Source organism: Electrophorus electricus, chromosome 3, assembly GCF_041902795.1.
Source record: "Electrophorus electricus isolate QZ-2024a chromosome 3, ASM4190279v1, whole genome shotgun sequence".
Taxonomy (NCBI): Eukaryota; Metazoa; Chordata; class Actinopteri; order Gymnotiformes; family Gymnotidae; genus Electrophorus; species Electrophorus electricus.
In genome coordinates, this window is record NC_137499.1 from 30,038,073 (window position 1) to 30,053,882 (window position 15,810).

The 15,810-nt window shown below is 42.1% G+C and overlaps 2 protein-coding genes across 3 annotated transcripts in view; both read right to left on the reverse strand.

Moving 5' to 3' along the window:
• The window catches only part of abca3b (ATP-binding cassette, sub-family A (ABC1), member 3b), a 28,686-nt gene extending 25,667 nt beyond the window's left edge, over nt 1-3,019 (reverse strand). For both annotated transcript variants that reach the window (XM_081710999.1, XM_027009155.3), the window contains exons 1-2: nt 2,792-3,019; nt 626-703 (exon numbers count right to left, since the gene is read on the reverse strand). In XM_081710999.1, coding sequence (XP_081567125.1) covers nt 626 — 1 coding nt within the window. In that variant the 5' untranslated portion in view covers nt 627-703; nt 2,792-3,019. The remainder of the gene's footprint in view (nt 1-625; nt 704-2,791) is intronic.
• Nucleotides 3,020-4,469: 1,450 nt separating this feature from the next.
• ccnf (cyclin F) lies at nt 4,470-14,831 on the reverse strand. Its single transcript, XM_035529241.2, has 17 exons — nt 14,658-14,831; nt 13,589-13,743; nt 12,778-12,884; nt 12,617-12,684; nt 12,191-12,387; nt 11,886-11,939; nt 11,568-11,672; nt 11,409-11,486; nt 10,661-10,812; nt 10,386-10,550; nt 9,970-10,093; nt 9,548-9,728; nt 7,826-7,913; nt 6,829-6,928; nt 6,370-6,497; nt 5,612-5,781; nt 4,470-5,404 (listed from the first exon to the last, which is right to left on the reverse strand). The coding sequence occupies exons 1-17, from the start codon at nt 14,668-14,670 to the stop codon at nt 4,953-4,955; spliced, it is 2,337 nt and encodes a 778-aa protein (XP_035385134.2). The 5' UTR covers nt 14,671-14,831; the 3' UTR covers nt 4,470-4,952.
• Between the last annotated feature and the right edge of the window lie 979 nt (nt 14,832-15,810).

The window sequence follows — 15,810 nt, forward strand, 5'->3', positions numbered from 1 at the left end:
CCTTCTAAAACACCTTCAATAGATTTAACAGATTTGCATCGAACAAGCAATGAGCTCTTTCAGCATCATCTCACTGCCTGTGTTTGGATTCAGTATGCCCATAACAGGCATTGTATGCATTTGTGTTCCAAAAGGGTCGCTGCTCAGTATGAAAATGCTTATGTTCTTCATCTATATTTTAATGCCTATTCTATTTGAATAGAATCTCAGGACAAAGGTATTGTTCAAATGTGGTCTGACAACCCCGGCAACATTAGCAGTGTCTATATACACACACATGTATTTAGTGTTTATGATCTGTGTAAACTTAAGATGGAACACTTATTTGTGAGAACATCACTAGGACCAGATGCTCACAGGGCCAAAGCAGCCATAAAAGAGAATAATTAAATTTAAATAAATAAAAAGCTGAAAGCATCTCTTAGATGAGTATCAGCCACTTAGAAGCAGTCCATCAAAGAGAGTCCACCTATACACATGGCCAGCATGCAGCTAGAAACATGAAAAACTGGTGCAACCTGAACAGGAATTCATTCACAAAGACATGTGTGTAGCTTTAATACTCTGTTGTTCACCATCATAGACAGACATTATACACATTATACACAAGTGAGGGGGCACCCACTTGCTGAACGTAGTTCTTCCAGAGAAGTAATCCAAACTGTCGCAACACAGCCATTTTAGATGACTACAACTTCACAACCTAAAAACAGAAGGAGAAATACAGTCAGCAGTATCACTGAGGTTTGTCTTCCAGGATAGCCCACAATGCACTTCCTTTTCAGTATCTGGGAAACTACATATAAAGTCACCGGGCCTCAGGAGGAGTACTGCGAAAGACGACACGCACTAAGGTGCTGTTGAGGATCTTCTCTGAGCATGCACTGTGTGAGAACATATTCATTTTCCAAACATTAATATTCAAACAACCATATCCATTATTTAGATCTGGAAAAAAGCAAACTGGTCTATTCAGTCTGATGGTGAACTGTAAGAGATGTCAGCTAGTGTTAATAATACCCATACAAATAAATGTGTTATTAATGAAATAACTTCCACAACACCTTAAATTTCAAGACAATTGTTTCTTTAGCATTTTTTGAGGCCTGATATCACCTCACAAAAGAAAATTGCAGAGAGAGTGAGACAAAGAGACACTGAAAGGCTAAATAACACGACTATATAGTAGTCGATATAGAGTAAACTGAGAATAGCACCAACAAAACCAATTTGAAGCTATACATTTTAAGTGTACATTTCAGTGTGTACTTTCAGATGAAAACATTGGTAAATAAATTAATAACTAAAAGTTCAATTATTGAGTGTATTAAAGAGCAATAATCATTTAAGCAAAATAAAGCAGTCAAAGTTGTTCTTGCAAAAATAACAGTTTATGCATGAATAAAATGAGGGGAAATTTAAAAAGTACAGAAAGCAGGCAGCCCTACATGATTTCCTGTCCCATGCTTAAACGCTGAAGCAGCAAGAGCGGTTTGAAGAACTGGATGTACATTATGGACATTATGGGGAAACTAAGGCAGCAATGATGTAGTGAAAAACATAAAATTGACTGGAACATGCAGAACCAGATATTTAGAAGCACATTCATTTGTGTGGTTTATTACTGTGGTTTATTACTGTACGTGAATTAAGTGACATTTCTACAGTATGGACGTCACTAAAATTTTGATCATGTTAATGGCCCTGAACAGGGTAGAGGATGGCTGTGCATGGCAATGAATGGCTAGACAGCATTGTATACCCAGAAAATAAACTTAGAAGATAGGTGTGCATAATATAGTTGCCAGAGAGTTATGTAAAAGGTAGGCGTGTCTAATAAAATGGCTGGTTAGCGCACAGGCGCACACACACAGACACACACACACACACACACAGAGGCTTCCAGATCCATGACAAATGGATCTCTTAATCAATCAGTCTACAAACTAACAAATTCCCATGCTTCCAATCTCCTGCAAAGCATGTATAAATCCCATATGTATGTATGTGTGTGTGTGTATATGTATGTATGTATGTGTAAATATGTATGTGTGTATGTATATGTGTGTATGTGTGAGTGATATAGATAGGACAGAAAAAAGAAACAAAAGCAGACTGGTGAAAGTCCCAAGTTCTTTTGTCATGCACGTAGTGTTTTTGCAGCATCCTAAAGTTAGCGAGGTTGCTTAGGCTGAAGGTCATTCATGGATCAAAATTGATTCATGCAACTACAAATCAATTTAGGCCTATATTTTACAAATTTTAGGTGCTAATCGAGGCTCAAACAGCTTTTTTGCCAGAGTCTCCGTAACTACCTACATAAAATAACAATCTTTATCTGCAAGTGGACACATCTGGGAATACCGATGTGTATTTTGTGTCACCAGAGAACAGAAAAACTAGCTGCTATAGGCCTCTGTATCTGTGTTTCTGTGTCGTGCGCACAATCAAGATAGCCACGTTTTAAAACTGCTTAAAATAATAGTTGATTCGTTTCCGTGAGACGTAAAATATTCCTCACATTCCCACGATCGACATTTCCGTATTTCAGCGCTAAATTGGCACCCTTGCCAGAGACCGCGAGCGCCAGTATTCCAAGGGCCTCGAATGGACGTACAATCCGTCTATCAGTGCTCTTATTACAAAGATACAGAATTGTGAAGTAAAAAAAACAAAAAAACCAAAACACACTATCTGCATGAAATCCATGCTTAAAATCTCTTCTTGTCAAATACCTAGCGCAAGAAATCGCCCGCAGTACGGAACAAAGACGCCACCACCAAGGTATTACCTTACAACAGAGGTCTGGTGAATGAACTTCATGAGCTGTCCTTTCAATCGGCTTCGTAAAAAACCTTCCGTTTAAGACAGCGACATTAAAACGTGAGCTTCCTCCGCAGACTCATGCGGACCGCGTACCTAGGTGCTCAGAAGAAAGTTAACCGTGAATTATATCGGAATAGCATCTACGAGCTGAGGACATCGTGCCGAGCCGCAGCCGTGAAGTCCAGGCATTATTGCAAACACAATCGTCAACAAATGTGGTCACGTGACAGTAAAAGGCTGGCCGTCGCGGTCACATGACAAATGGACTAAAACGTTACCGATAACCGAAATCGATTTATCCCACAACGCAGACAACAACCCTCGACGAGCATGAGCGATTACAATTTTTTTTGCACATGAAGGATTGTATCGTCTTACGCTAAAAATGATAGATCGAAGAGTAAAAGCAAGCCAGAGACCTGCAGTGAGTCAGTGGTGGTGTAAAAGGTTAGAAGAGACCTTAAAAAATGTAGAAGCTCGTAGGTGATGGTGTCATGTCAAGGGTGCTTAATACAGCAATTAAAAAAGGACATGGAACTGGGTAAAGCCAAAACCAAATGAGTGTTACAGCATTCTTGAACCCAGTACAGGTCAAAATCCATGTCTATACAGTTACCTGCCATAAACCACAGAAATCAAATTGTATGCATGAAATAAAACATCCCAAAAGACACCTGCACATGAAGCATAGCTACCTACTGCAGTATTTTATTTTTAACTCCGTACAAAACAACTTTTGTTTCAAGTAGTGGCTTTTCACAGCTTCATACATTTACATATGTACATAAACAGGTACAAAGAGAGTCACAGTCCTTGATGAAGTTACAGTACTGACCAGACCCATCCAAGAATAAATTAATGCTGTCGACTTCCGTTTCTCCAAAGCAGGTTTTTTTTAAAAAAAACCTGTAGAGCACTGTATAACACTCAAAACACTTGCAGTTGATTGTTCAAGCAAATGTCACTAAAGACATGAACACCCATTCCAGCACTGGGAAAAGGAAAAAGTGCTTAGTTTCAGTTGAGGTTATAAAGAAACGGCACATCCGACATCACATTTTAAAGTCAGCGTGTTGTACCACAGTTGGATTCTGTGTTATTCTGCATTGAATATTAGAAAGAGGTCAACTGTTCACTTTTCATTGTCGCTGGCCAAAACAATGGCATCACAATCAGTACGGTATTGAGTGAGTATGACATGTTACAGTACAAATGGTTACCATGTTGTTCAGCAGTTAAACGTTCAACCATGTTTGAGAGTAATGATGGGCAGTGGTAATGTATATTTCTTTAAAAAAAACAAACCAAACATCTGGCATTGGAATTTGGCAAAACACTCAAAGCTCATAAAAAGCACACTGTGTATAAAATATACATGAGCACAGAGGGTATAAATTATTCAAAAATATTCAAGTCACCTAAAGAAAAATACATCAGTGCCCTGAATAGAGTGAAATCACTCGGTTGCATTTTGGATGAGTATATACCCCCAACATGAAGCCATTTCATGCATTATAGGCTCTCTCAATAACAGGACAATGCTTGGGGAGAGAGAGAGAGAGAGAGAGAGAGAGAGAGAGATTATATATATATATATATATATATATATATATATATATATATATATATATATATATATATATATATATATATATTTATTAGGGTCAGAGCCATACATTTGGCAAAGTTCAGAAAGTTCAGACACATGGGTGCAGAAGTAGCTCTGCAGGAATTCCAGAGGTTTGGTCATCGAGAAACTGTAGGGCAGATCTGCCTATTGCCAAATGATTAAAATTAATGATTAATGAGAATGAAGGGATAATCACCATCAGTTCTTCCTTTTCCCTTCTTAAAAGAACATGTCATCCAAATAAACTGCAGTGAATGAAATCTGCCAGTGATGCGTTAGCACACACTCATAAAATACTAACTCGCCCCCCACTCATTTTCACATCTGTATTTTGGAGGCCAGAATTCTTTTAAAGCTCACAGTGGGTGATCTGATGTATGGGAACGAACCGCTTTCGCCCGTTCAGACTGGGGTTCAGCACCTGAGAAACAAACTGCTAAGAGGCATGAGGTGGGACGACTGCTAGGGCCCAGCAGGTGTCCAGTCCAGCCCGTGCTCACAGGCTGAGGGGCAGAGCCCTGGGCGGCTCTCCCTCCTCCATCTCCGTCTCCACCTCCATCTCTCCGCCGCTGTGCGCGGCAGTGTTCTTCCTCTTCACCTGCCTGTGGGAGGCACCATCGGGCCGCTGCATAGGGACCAGCAGACGGAAGCCGGGCGAGGCGGAGACCGAGGCCTGGCTGACTGAGGAGAGGGAGCAGGGCATCAGGGAACACACGGCAGGGCTGCTGCTCTGGACGGACGAGTAGCCAGAACTGTGTAGTTCCACGCGCAGTGGGCGTCTGGAGGAGGACAAAGGCTGTTGGGAGTAGGGTCGGCCGCGGCTGCTGGAAGCATCCTCGGCTGCGCACATGCCGTCGTCGTCGTCTTCGTCGTCGGAGAGAGCGCGGCAGTGCGACTGCCCGTCGCCGTGCTCTGTGGAAAGCAGCAGCTGCACCGACATCACTGAGGCTGTGAAAGCAGACAAACACAGGCCTCGCTGAGACACAAACACAAGCCTCTCTTGCTTCAAAAACTACCTTTTCAAACCAGCGCTAGAAAACCTAGAAGAAATGCAACGTATTTGATGACATCACTCCCCTCACCCAAGACTTACTCATACATCGCTAGGAAGTGAGAATGTCAATAAGTGCATCAGAAGCGCTTTGGCTCACTCACTTTCAGCTTCTCTCTCGCCCTCGCTCTCCTGGTCACCCTCATAGCCTGAGCAGGACGCATCCAAGCTCCAGTCCAGGATGTCACCCAGAAGGGTCTCCTCCTGAGTGGACAGCTCAGCTGTGGGTGTGGCCACAAAGCTGCCTCGGTGGGTCTGCATGCTGTCCTCTTGCCTGATACGCGCACACACACACACACACACACACACACACACGCACACGCGCACACGAGAGAGAAAGAGAGACCATCACATACATTAAAAAACAAACCCAAAAGGCTTTTGGTTTTTTTTATTATTCCAAAAGCAAAAGCTGGGGGAAAACCAGATGTTGGAGGCTATGTGGGGAGAGTGTGGCTAATCACTGCCACATGGCATGTTGGCAAGACCCTGCATTAAGACTATTTGGGACTGACCACCACGAAGCCCTGGAAAGTATATTTAATTGAGACATCCTTAAATGATACTAAATTCTGACCCAAGTTCAGACAAATTTGTAGATGACTGGACAAACCCGATCCATGAAAAACCAAGTCTCAATTGGAATGAAGATGGGTAAATTTGTATGACTGTGATCCAGACAGTTTGACCATGTTAAGCCCATAAAGCCAGAAGTCAAGATACTGTGCTTCTCTCTTGGTGTGTTGGCAAGTGTGTGTGTGAGAGAGAGTTCATTTATTCCTCACCACTTCTCAATACATGGATACACAGACGAATTAGATACATAACACACAATGTAATAAAACAGGTTACTATACCAGACCTCTTGCCAGATGGAGAAGACAGGAAGGTGGGGATGTCTGCTGAAGGGCCACTGTAACTGGGAGCTCCAACCTGAGGCTCCATCTCTGGGACCTCCAGCACCTGGCACACGTCTTTAAACCCCATTACCTGAGAACCACAAACCATTAAGTATGTTAGAATCAGGTAACTTGTTACCTGAATACAGTACACTCCAGCTGCTAGGCAAAGGCAAAACCTACATGACACTTATTACATTAACAAACAAATAGTTACTGGCTATCATGTTTTGTACAGTGCAGTACAATCTGTTATCTGTCAAACAAAATCAGAATAGAACAAAAGTATCACAGGACTTACAGGTATCTTAATAAAGGACAAGCAGCACAGGCTTTACAAGTACCATCCTTCATAGTTAAGCTGCATTCACTCACACAGAGGTGGAAAGTGAACGCAGAGGTTTGGAAGGAGCAGTACTCACTTTCTCTTTGCTAATCTGCTGGTGTGTATCACCCTCAAATCTCTGCTTAACACCTGTTAAGGAGACATGTCTGTAGTCTTTGGGAGTGTCTTGGCTGAAGCTGGCAAAGAAAAGAAACCCCCCCAAAAATTTATAAAATCAGAGAAGCATGCTTGAAACACTGAAAACTCTTATGGCAAAAACAACCGCAAGCCAAATCTGACTCGACAATGAGTAAATAAATTCAATTACAAAACAAACAAGTGGAAAAAAAAAACAAAACAGCACACTGATTCTACCATGTCACACTTAATATTAGCTGTTGATGTGCTTTGACATGAATTAGCTTCTTGCAACTGTCCTAGCGCTAAGCTACTGTAGCTCACACATACAGCAACGAATACCATGATTATATCGATAACCATGATAAATTTTGGTTACTATATTCATGATATTAAAGCTGCACTATATATGAGTTACTTGTTGAAATTCAAAGTCACATTACGGAGTCAAGCGGAAAAAATTCTGATAAAAATAGTGTCCTTCTGCTGCTACGGGTGACCCTGTAAAGTATGAAATATTCAATCAAAAGTCATAGCTGTCGGGTCAGATTTGGAGTTTTGGGGACATTTTAGAAGTCGTTATGCATTAACACCACACACATATTCAAAAGGAAGCTATATGATCCAAACTTTCAGTATATGAATATGATTTGTAGCTAAATATTATGCAAAAATATTATGCAAACATTTTTAGCTAAATATTAGCAAAAATAATATGACTTATCAACTCAGAGAGGGCAGCCCTAATAAATGAAGACTGTAAGCATCATTAACACTCATGAAATGTTTGCATGCAAAACTATCACAACATCACTGCAGATGACAGTACACAATATCTTACCCCTGGTACAGTCATTCTTTGTCCAGTTTGAGGTTTAAATGGTTCTTTACTGAAAACGGATGCGTCTATGTCAGCAAGTGGCTGCAGCCACGTCAGTCAGAGCATGAGAACTCACCATTTGATATAGAGCAGCAAAGCAACGGGCACAAGGAGCTCTTTAGAAAAGCCCGTGTTCTCCACCAGCTGACTCGGCCATACTGGAGCTGCAGAAACACACAAGACATGAGCACAGGGAACACACCACTGCACACACTGCTCAGGGTCCAGGCTCCTTAAAAAGACGCATTAGTCAAGAAAGTCCACCTCTAGCAGTTAGGTAGGTGAACTCAACACAGGAAAGCTTTATTTTCCCTTTGACTCCATCTTCCATTCCCACCCATGAACACAACGCGGACTTTTAAGATCTGCGGTGGCCAGCGGAGGTCAACTGCAGTTTTCTAGCATTACCTAAGTTATGTTAGCAAAACTCAGCCGCATGGTAGCTATTATCTAATGGCGAGTGCGCTTGTATACAGAAGCCTATATGCCTACAGAAATGGAGGGTGCGGCTGTGACGTCACTGTTACGCCCACAGAGTGGCAGGAAGACATTGTTAGTGTTCAGTGTTAATAGCACAAAAAATAATAAAACATCGAAAATGGGAAAGAACTGTTGAGCGACTGACTGCATGAATTCTGAACCGTCTTAGACTACAGAAAGCTTGACAAGACAAGACTTAACTGTAGATTTTGAAGTTAGCTACATTTGGAATGGAAGAACATGAAATATCTCGAAGACCACAAGAAATAACTTCTTAAAATATCAAATGTAATCATCAAAAAGGTTGTTTTATGTGCATAAATATATAATGGGTTAGGGTTAGTGAGTGGCAGTGTTGACTACGAACAAAGTAGGCATAACTTTAGTTTTACAAATAAAAGTTAAAATAAAATACCTCATTTGCATATAATATATATTTTAAAATAAAATAAAAGATTTGCACAAACCTATCTACATACAACCAGAATATCCACTGGTGCCCTCATCACTTTAATTTCACCAACAAATCCTGCCTTGAAGTACGCCCCAGCATCAAAGCTGGTAGGCCTGCAAAAACCTTGCTTAGTGCATTACACGGGGTCAAAATGGAAATGTCAGGACGCGCAATTCCTGGCCAAATGTCGATGTCCATGGCGCATTGGGTCTTCAGTCATTTGAAATGATAATGTCCTCTATAAGCAGGAAAAGACTACAGCACTGTGCTCCCCCAGCACATAGTTGATTTATTCTACCGGGCAAATTAACATGACATGTCATTACATTTCATTCTTTTAAAAACTTATCGACAAATCATGCTTCCAAGTGCTCTCCATGTTCTTAGTATAGCAGTGGTGTTTGGCCAGAGCAGGCATTAAACATATGTGGTGGTCGTATTTTACTCTGCATGTGGTGTTGTCCACTACAAAATGTATCCTGTTCAATTATAAACCTAGAAACACTTAAAATTCAGCTCATAATTTGCCGATGTGAGAATAGTCGAGTTTGATGCCGTTGACCAGAATTACATATATCCAAGCTGACATAAAACATTTATTATTCTAGAATAATTAACAATATTTCTCTGAAGGTGAAGGTGCAGAAAGAATTCTGATTTTAGCTCAGTAATCTGATTTCAGTGCACGTACACTCTTACTCTGATTTCTTCCTGATTGCAGAGTCTGCGCATGCATGCAAACGTAACCTGAGAGTGTATAGCCGTCCTGGAAGCGGCTAGCAGAATTAAATGCAGCACCCGCTCGCTGAGAGAAGAAGGGGGAAAAAGGAGCCAATTTCTGTCTTTACATCAATACACACCCACCATAATTGTGCAGAGCTCGTGTGAGCAGCAGCGCGGCACAGGCGAGGCGGGCAGGCCCAGGAACGGCGAGGGCGGAGTAGAGCAGAGAGAGCTCACACACGTAGTTGTAGAGATGAGAGCTCCGCCGCTCCATGGGCATCAGAGACTGCAGCACCTCCCCATAGTCCAGTACAGTGGGGGTCTGCATCACGCACACACACATGCACACACCTCTTACAGTCCGCCTTAAAATACAAAGAATTGCTGACAGAAAAGGTTCCTTGATGAAATCCACTGAAGCCCATCAGGTTAGACTGGCATGAGGCCAAGTAATGTGTCCAGCAATTCATTCCCGATTAAGAACTTATTTGCGCTACGGACTAGGACCCCAACAAGGTGGCACCCAATACACTTTTAACTGGGGGGGGGGGGCATCTACTCACTCGGATCTTCCCTTCCAGCACAGAGATGACTTCGCCCATCATCCTGACCAGGTCCTCATACTGATAGGTGTTGTCGGTGAGCCACACGGCCTCTCGAATGGTTAGGATCTCCTTACTGATATACCTGGGGGGGAAACAAAACAAAACAAACATCACACCGGATCCCAAAAAGAAGAGAAAGAGAAAATGTTTTTTTAAAAAAAGAAGAAATTTTTTTAAAAGTATGAAAAAAGGCATAAAAAGGTAATGCAGGATCCCCTTAAACTAATGCTTTAAAAGGAAGGTTCCCAAAATTCACATTATTTGGACCAAAGGGACATGTCTACTCAAGCATTAGTAGAGGAACTCCATGGGGGTAGGATGGAGGTGGAGCACCTCTGCTGAAGAGCCTGAACTCAAAGCGCTCAGAGCCTCACCGTGTGCAGATGACCATGCAAGCGATGCCCAGAAGCTGCAGTCGAGCCTTGGGCACTGAGCGGCGAGACAAGTAGCGGTCCACGCAGCCCACAGCCACGTGCAGCGCCAGGCTGGAGAAGTCCTTCATGGTGGTCACCTCCACCAGCCAATCGACCAGGATGTACCTTAGAACACACAGACGATGAACACGAGGGCACGGTCGATGGCCCATGAAAGACAAGCACGCAAAGGTGAAGAGAAGAGTGCGATCTGAATGGCGAGGCGTGGGCGATACCTCATGGTGTCGTTGATGTCCAGCGCGTGCGGGTCGTCCAGGCGTCGCTGGGGGAGTGGACAGGAGTGGAACAGCTGGGCGACCAGGTGAGTGCAGGTACGAGCCTCCAGTCCCAGGGGGCTGCCACTGGCAACTGACTTGGCCAAAGACAGCTAAGAGCAGGACGGAGGGCAACAATCAAAACCCTGAGCATATACGTGCGCACGTGGGTGTTTGTGTATTCACACATGCATGCGCAACCCTCCATGGGATAACAAGCTTTCAGAAATTCACTACAAAAGGAGCGCAACATTTTAAAAAACGATTACTCATCCACCACCCCTTTTTCAAACGTTGGCATTTAGAGGGGTAAAATCAGGTATCGCCACAGATAAGGTCAACAAGTCACCGGCCTCCAGAGGCAAACATGAAAACCTCTGACACATACCAGGTGCACATTCAATCACACACACATTTAATTAGGAGAGAGCCTCTAAAACACAAGACCGCAGCTGATTGAAGAGCCCAACACAAAGGGTTTACAAGCGTTAAAACTCTTCGTGACGTCAAATCAGCCATAACTCTCAGTGTTGGGCACTTTCACAGTTTTGTTGTGCTTAAAATATTACCCTGGGTCTAAATAGCTGACAACAATAATGGCAGTGCACTGGCAATCTCTGGTGGCCAACCTTAATACAATCTTTACATTTGGTTATAACTGCAGTCATTCACACAAACACTCCAGCAAAATAAAAAAAAACAGACATACCTGAGCCTCCCAGCAGCCTTTGGTAGCGTAGTCCCTTAGAGTGCGTACACACTGGAGGTACCTGCCGGGGTCAACCAGCTGTAGAGGAAGCAGACCACCAATAAGTGGGGCCCTTCGGTGGAGGCGCCAGAGGCCTTGGGGTTCAGAGGAAGCGCTTACCGCTGCACTGCGGTTCTGCTCCCACAGCAGGTACGAGCTCTGCACACTGCCACAGCACGCTGACTCCTCCAACAGCTCAAGAGCCGTCGCTTGCTTCACCTCGTCCTAACACGCACGATCACGCCACGTCACGCCACACACCCCAAAAAGCAGCTTGAAAATGGCTCATGTGAAACTGAACGACTACAGGGACTCTGGGGTCTGTTATATTAAGCAGCGCAGCATTTTTTTGTTATCGTTGTTAATCCTACTATTTGACATAATAGGCACTAATGTTTACTCCACCCCCTGCTGAAGTTTTATTTTCATGCAACTCACATCAAACAGCTGGAGAACTCTAGCCAGGCAGTGCAGCAGAGTTCCTCTCAGCACCTGCAACACAACAGATCAGTGGACAACAAGGCTAACATTCCAGAGCAGCGGATATTCTGAAAACTAAAGAAATACTGTGTGTGTATTTGTATATGAGACGTACACACACACAAATATAAATTAAGTGAAATATAATAACTTGAAGTTGCTACTTTTATTTCTATGATATAAACCATTTCTTTATTCTTTATAGAACAAACAAAAACAAACATTCTTAGTAAATCTTCTACTACTACTACAACATTATTTACCATATTGTTATCACTCTCTGTTTCAAGATAGTTATACACCACTGCCTTGCAGCAGCTCCCAGAGGGGGACCAGGGTGGCCGGATAAAGAGCCAGATGAAGGGGTCAGCCAAGGGGGAGCGCAAGCTCTCAGCCAGGGCGAAGTAACGTGCTGCCATCATGCCGCACAGCTGAGCGCGGCCCTCGTCGTTGAGCGACGCTGCAGGGAAAACAATAAAAGGCTGCTTGGAGCATCTTTAAAAGTATTTCAGCCAGAAGCTTTTAAGGCAGCTCTCTGTGCACCTACCTGCTTTTATTCATAGTCTCATTTCTATTTTGCTTCCACTCCTTTTGCACTATACTCTTACAAAGTTCAAATTAATAATAAACGCAAAGAACCAGGAATCAAGGAACGGGAACATTCAGCAGGAAGATGGCCAGAAACTTACGTCCTTCATTGTACAAATATGCAATTCCTAGCTTTACTGCCGCTTCAAAGTTGCCTTTCTCTGCTGCCCTGGATAGAAGACGAAAGGGAAATATTTGGAATCTTATACAATTTAAGGTTAGCCTCTACATGAAATAAAAGGATATGTAATTGGAAGCCTACTTCTCAAAGAGCCAGACAGTGTCTGGAGCTGGCCAGCTGTCCTTAAAGCTACCCCGCGCCCAGACACTTGAGTTGTTGTCAATAATATCACGGAACAGAGAGTGCACCTAGAAGCACCAAAAAAAAAAAAAAAAAAAAAAAAAAAAAAACACACTTAATAAAAAAATTTATTTTCTATAATTTTCTATAAAGGGACTCCATTAAAGAAGTAGTTGTTTCAAGACCACAAGCAAGAGCAAAACACCTGTGTGACTGTATGAGAGAAGTAGGTGAACAAATTAATTTTCACCACTTCATGTTCCAAGCAACACCAAAACAGATGTCAACCATGCACTGTAAAATTTAGTTTGATCTAAACCTACTCTAGCTCAAAACCATGCTTAATGTGTGAGATGTGGCGGCAGGGTGGTTAGCACATTTGCCTTGCAGCACTTGGGTTTGAGTCCTGATCTGGGTGGAGTTTCCATGTTCTCCTTGTGTCTGTGTGGGTTTCATACAGGGTCTCCGGTTTTCTCCCACAGTCCAAAAACATGGAGGTTAGGTTGACTGGATACTCTAAATTGTCCTGTGTGTGCGCATGTATGTCTAGTGATGCTTGGAGCTCTGCCCTGGTCTTAACCTCCTCCCCATCCCCTTCACAGTCCCCCAGGGGGCTGTGGTTTCTGATTGAGAGTATGCTGTGTGCAAAATTGGCTGCCGCTTCTCATCAGGTGTGTGAGTGTGTAAAAAAGAAAAAAAGTGATATTTGTAAAGTGTCCTTGAGTTTGAGAAAGGCACTATATAAATACTAATATAGCGGGACGCTACTGACGGTTCGAACGGCCAGTAGGTCTTCAGCAGAGAGGCAGTGGAGAACACACAGCAACACCTCCTCGGGCAGGGACAGAAGCGTCAGAGAGGGGACCTGCTTTCGGACTCGCTTCCGCGCAGGTAGCGAAAAACATTTAGAGCATCGACAGTGCAACACTAAAAAAAGAGAGAAAGGAGGAAAATGAATTCAAGTTAAACAGTTTCACTAGCTAAAATCTTCCCAAAACCTTTGTGGTAGCAATATCAAATGCATCCGGGTTACGTGAACGAACATTACATTTAGACTTACTACATCACTTGCATCAACTTTAATTCTAGGGTTTTGTCTGTTTGTTTGTTTTTAATTTACGATGTCCAAGACCGGGTTTTTAAATCTAAATCCTAAATGTATGCAGATAGCTAGCTATCTAGCAATTTAACAGCTTTGATCAGCTCATAACCTTAATCAAAAAGACAGATCATAAGTACAAATAATCTTGACAGTTTTTCAAGTAAAATTGTCCATATAGTCTAGCAAAACGTAATCAAAAATACATTTAGTGCTAACTTTCTGTAATATTGATCTAGTGTCGATTAGCATAACATTTTGAAGTAACGTTACAAGATTCAGCGGCGGAGTTTCCCTCCTTAGACCTGGACACCTAGGTTAGCAAGCTAGCTAATTACCTGATCACAGGCGTTGGCATAGCTATACATTTGCTAGGAAGCTTTATATTTGTATGTGTGATATGAAGGCACTTATATACATGCATGCTTCTCAGTAAATAAAAACCTAAATAATGCTCAACAGAGCCACGCAAAATCAGATTAACAGCCAACGACAGTCCAAGTCGTGTGAAGTTAACCGGCTAGCGTTAGCTGCCTTGCTAGAGTTTTTAGGGTCTAGCTGGCTATATATCGTAAATGGCTTCAGAGTAAAACTTACATATACTGACAAAAATGTACAATTACTGCCAAGATAAATTTACGGAGAAAATATTTAATTTACACAGGTTAGCTAACGCTAGCTGGTTCATTTCCACCAGTTAATCTGTTTAAATAGCCAGTGTAAGTCAGGTAAAACTACTTACCACCCGCTTTCATTTCAAGAGCGATCGGCTGCCACTAACAGCAGGGCCCAAGTCTCCTAGCAATAGTGAGTGGGAAACGGCGTATTTGGCTGAGTAGTATTTATGTTATTTAGTTTAACACTGGAATACTTTCTGAGGCCGTACTGACTAGTAGTGTTTAACTCCAAGCGTGCGATTTGTGTTGTAGATCCTCCCCAAAAACGCTTAGCGCCGCCCGCGCGCACCAGTTTAAACATCAACTTTGAAAGATTATTGGTGAAAAACGGACACGCCCATTTGCATCTACGCACGTGTTGATTTGTACGTCCATAGCCTTCGACCTACTATTGGTTGATTTTGTGAATAATTAAATAAGATCTGCTGATTGGACAGGATAATGCTATTTCGAATTGCGCTTTTTCATTCTTGCTGCCATTGGTCTATACATCTCATGCTACTACTTGCTGGGCAACATTAAATTTGAGGTCGGGGGGACATTTTAATAACTATTCCTTCAAATATCTTAAATGATCTGTTACATTTTTTTAGAATTAATAAAACGCCCACGCATTCTTATTAGAAATAACATGCACAATGACAACTAGTACACCAGCTTTCTCAAACTCAGACAAATAATCTTAGTGAGTCTCAGAAAGTTGGTCTACTAAGATTATTTAAAATATTCTTGTTTTAAAAGCCTATGGCTTGTGTATCTCTTAAAAAACCTGACAAATGAGCGCTACATCTGCAAATGAACACATAACTTTTAGTATCCGTTTAATCCCTACCTTCGGTATTTGAATATATAACAAATCACCACCGGATGTCACAAACAGCGTGACTCAAATTCTGCTGACAGTTGACTTTTAAGCCTTTCACAATTGAAAGAATGCTGATGAATTCCTTTTTTGACAGATGCAAAAACAAGTGAGTCACACTTCAATAACTGATTAGCAGTTCAAAGATTTATTTATTTATTTGCATTATTTCCGATTGAGTATTCTTTTGTCAATTTATAGGATTTCAAAGGATCAAAGTTTACATTCTTGAATGTCTCTTAGCTTTAGTCTAAATGACTGTGTTTCAAATGAATGTTCAGAGAAACTTAAAACAACACACTTCTACAACCCTCATCTGTATGTATGATATAAGTGTATTACACTTACAATACATA

Bases quoted from the DNA above. Each gene is read 5' to 3' on its own strand.
- ccnf (XM_035529241.2), bottom strand. The intron at 11,940-12,190 runs GTAAATAATGTT...GTTGTGTTGCAG, and splicing joins CAGAGAGTGATAACAATATG to GTGCTGAGAGGAACTCTGCT. The intron at 6,929-7,825 runs GTGAGTTCTCAT...TTTCTTTGCCAG, and splicing joins TTGCTGCTCTATATCAAATG to CTTCAGCCAAGACACTCCCA.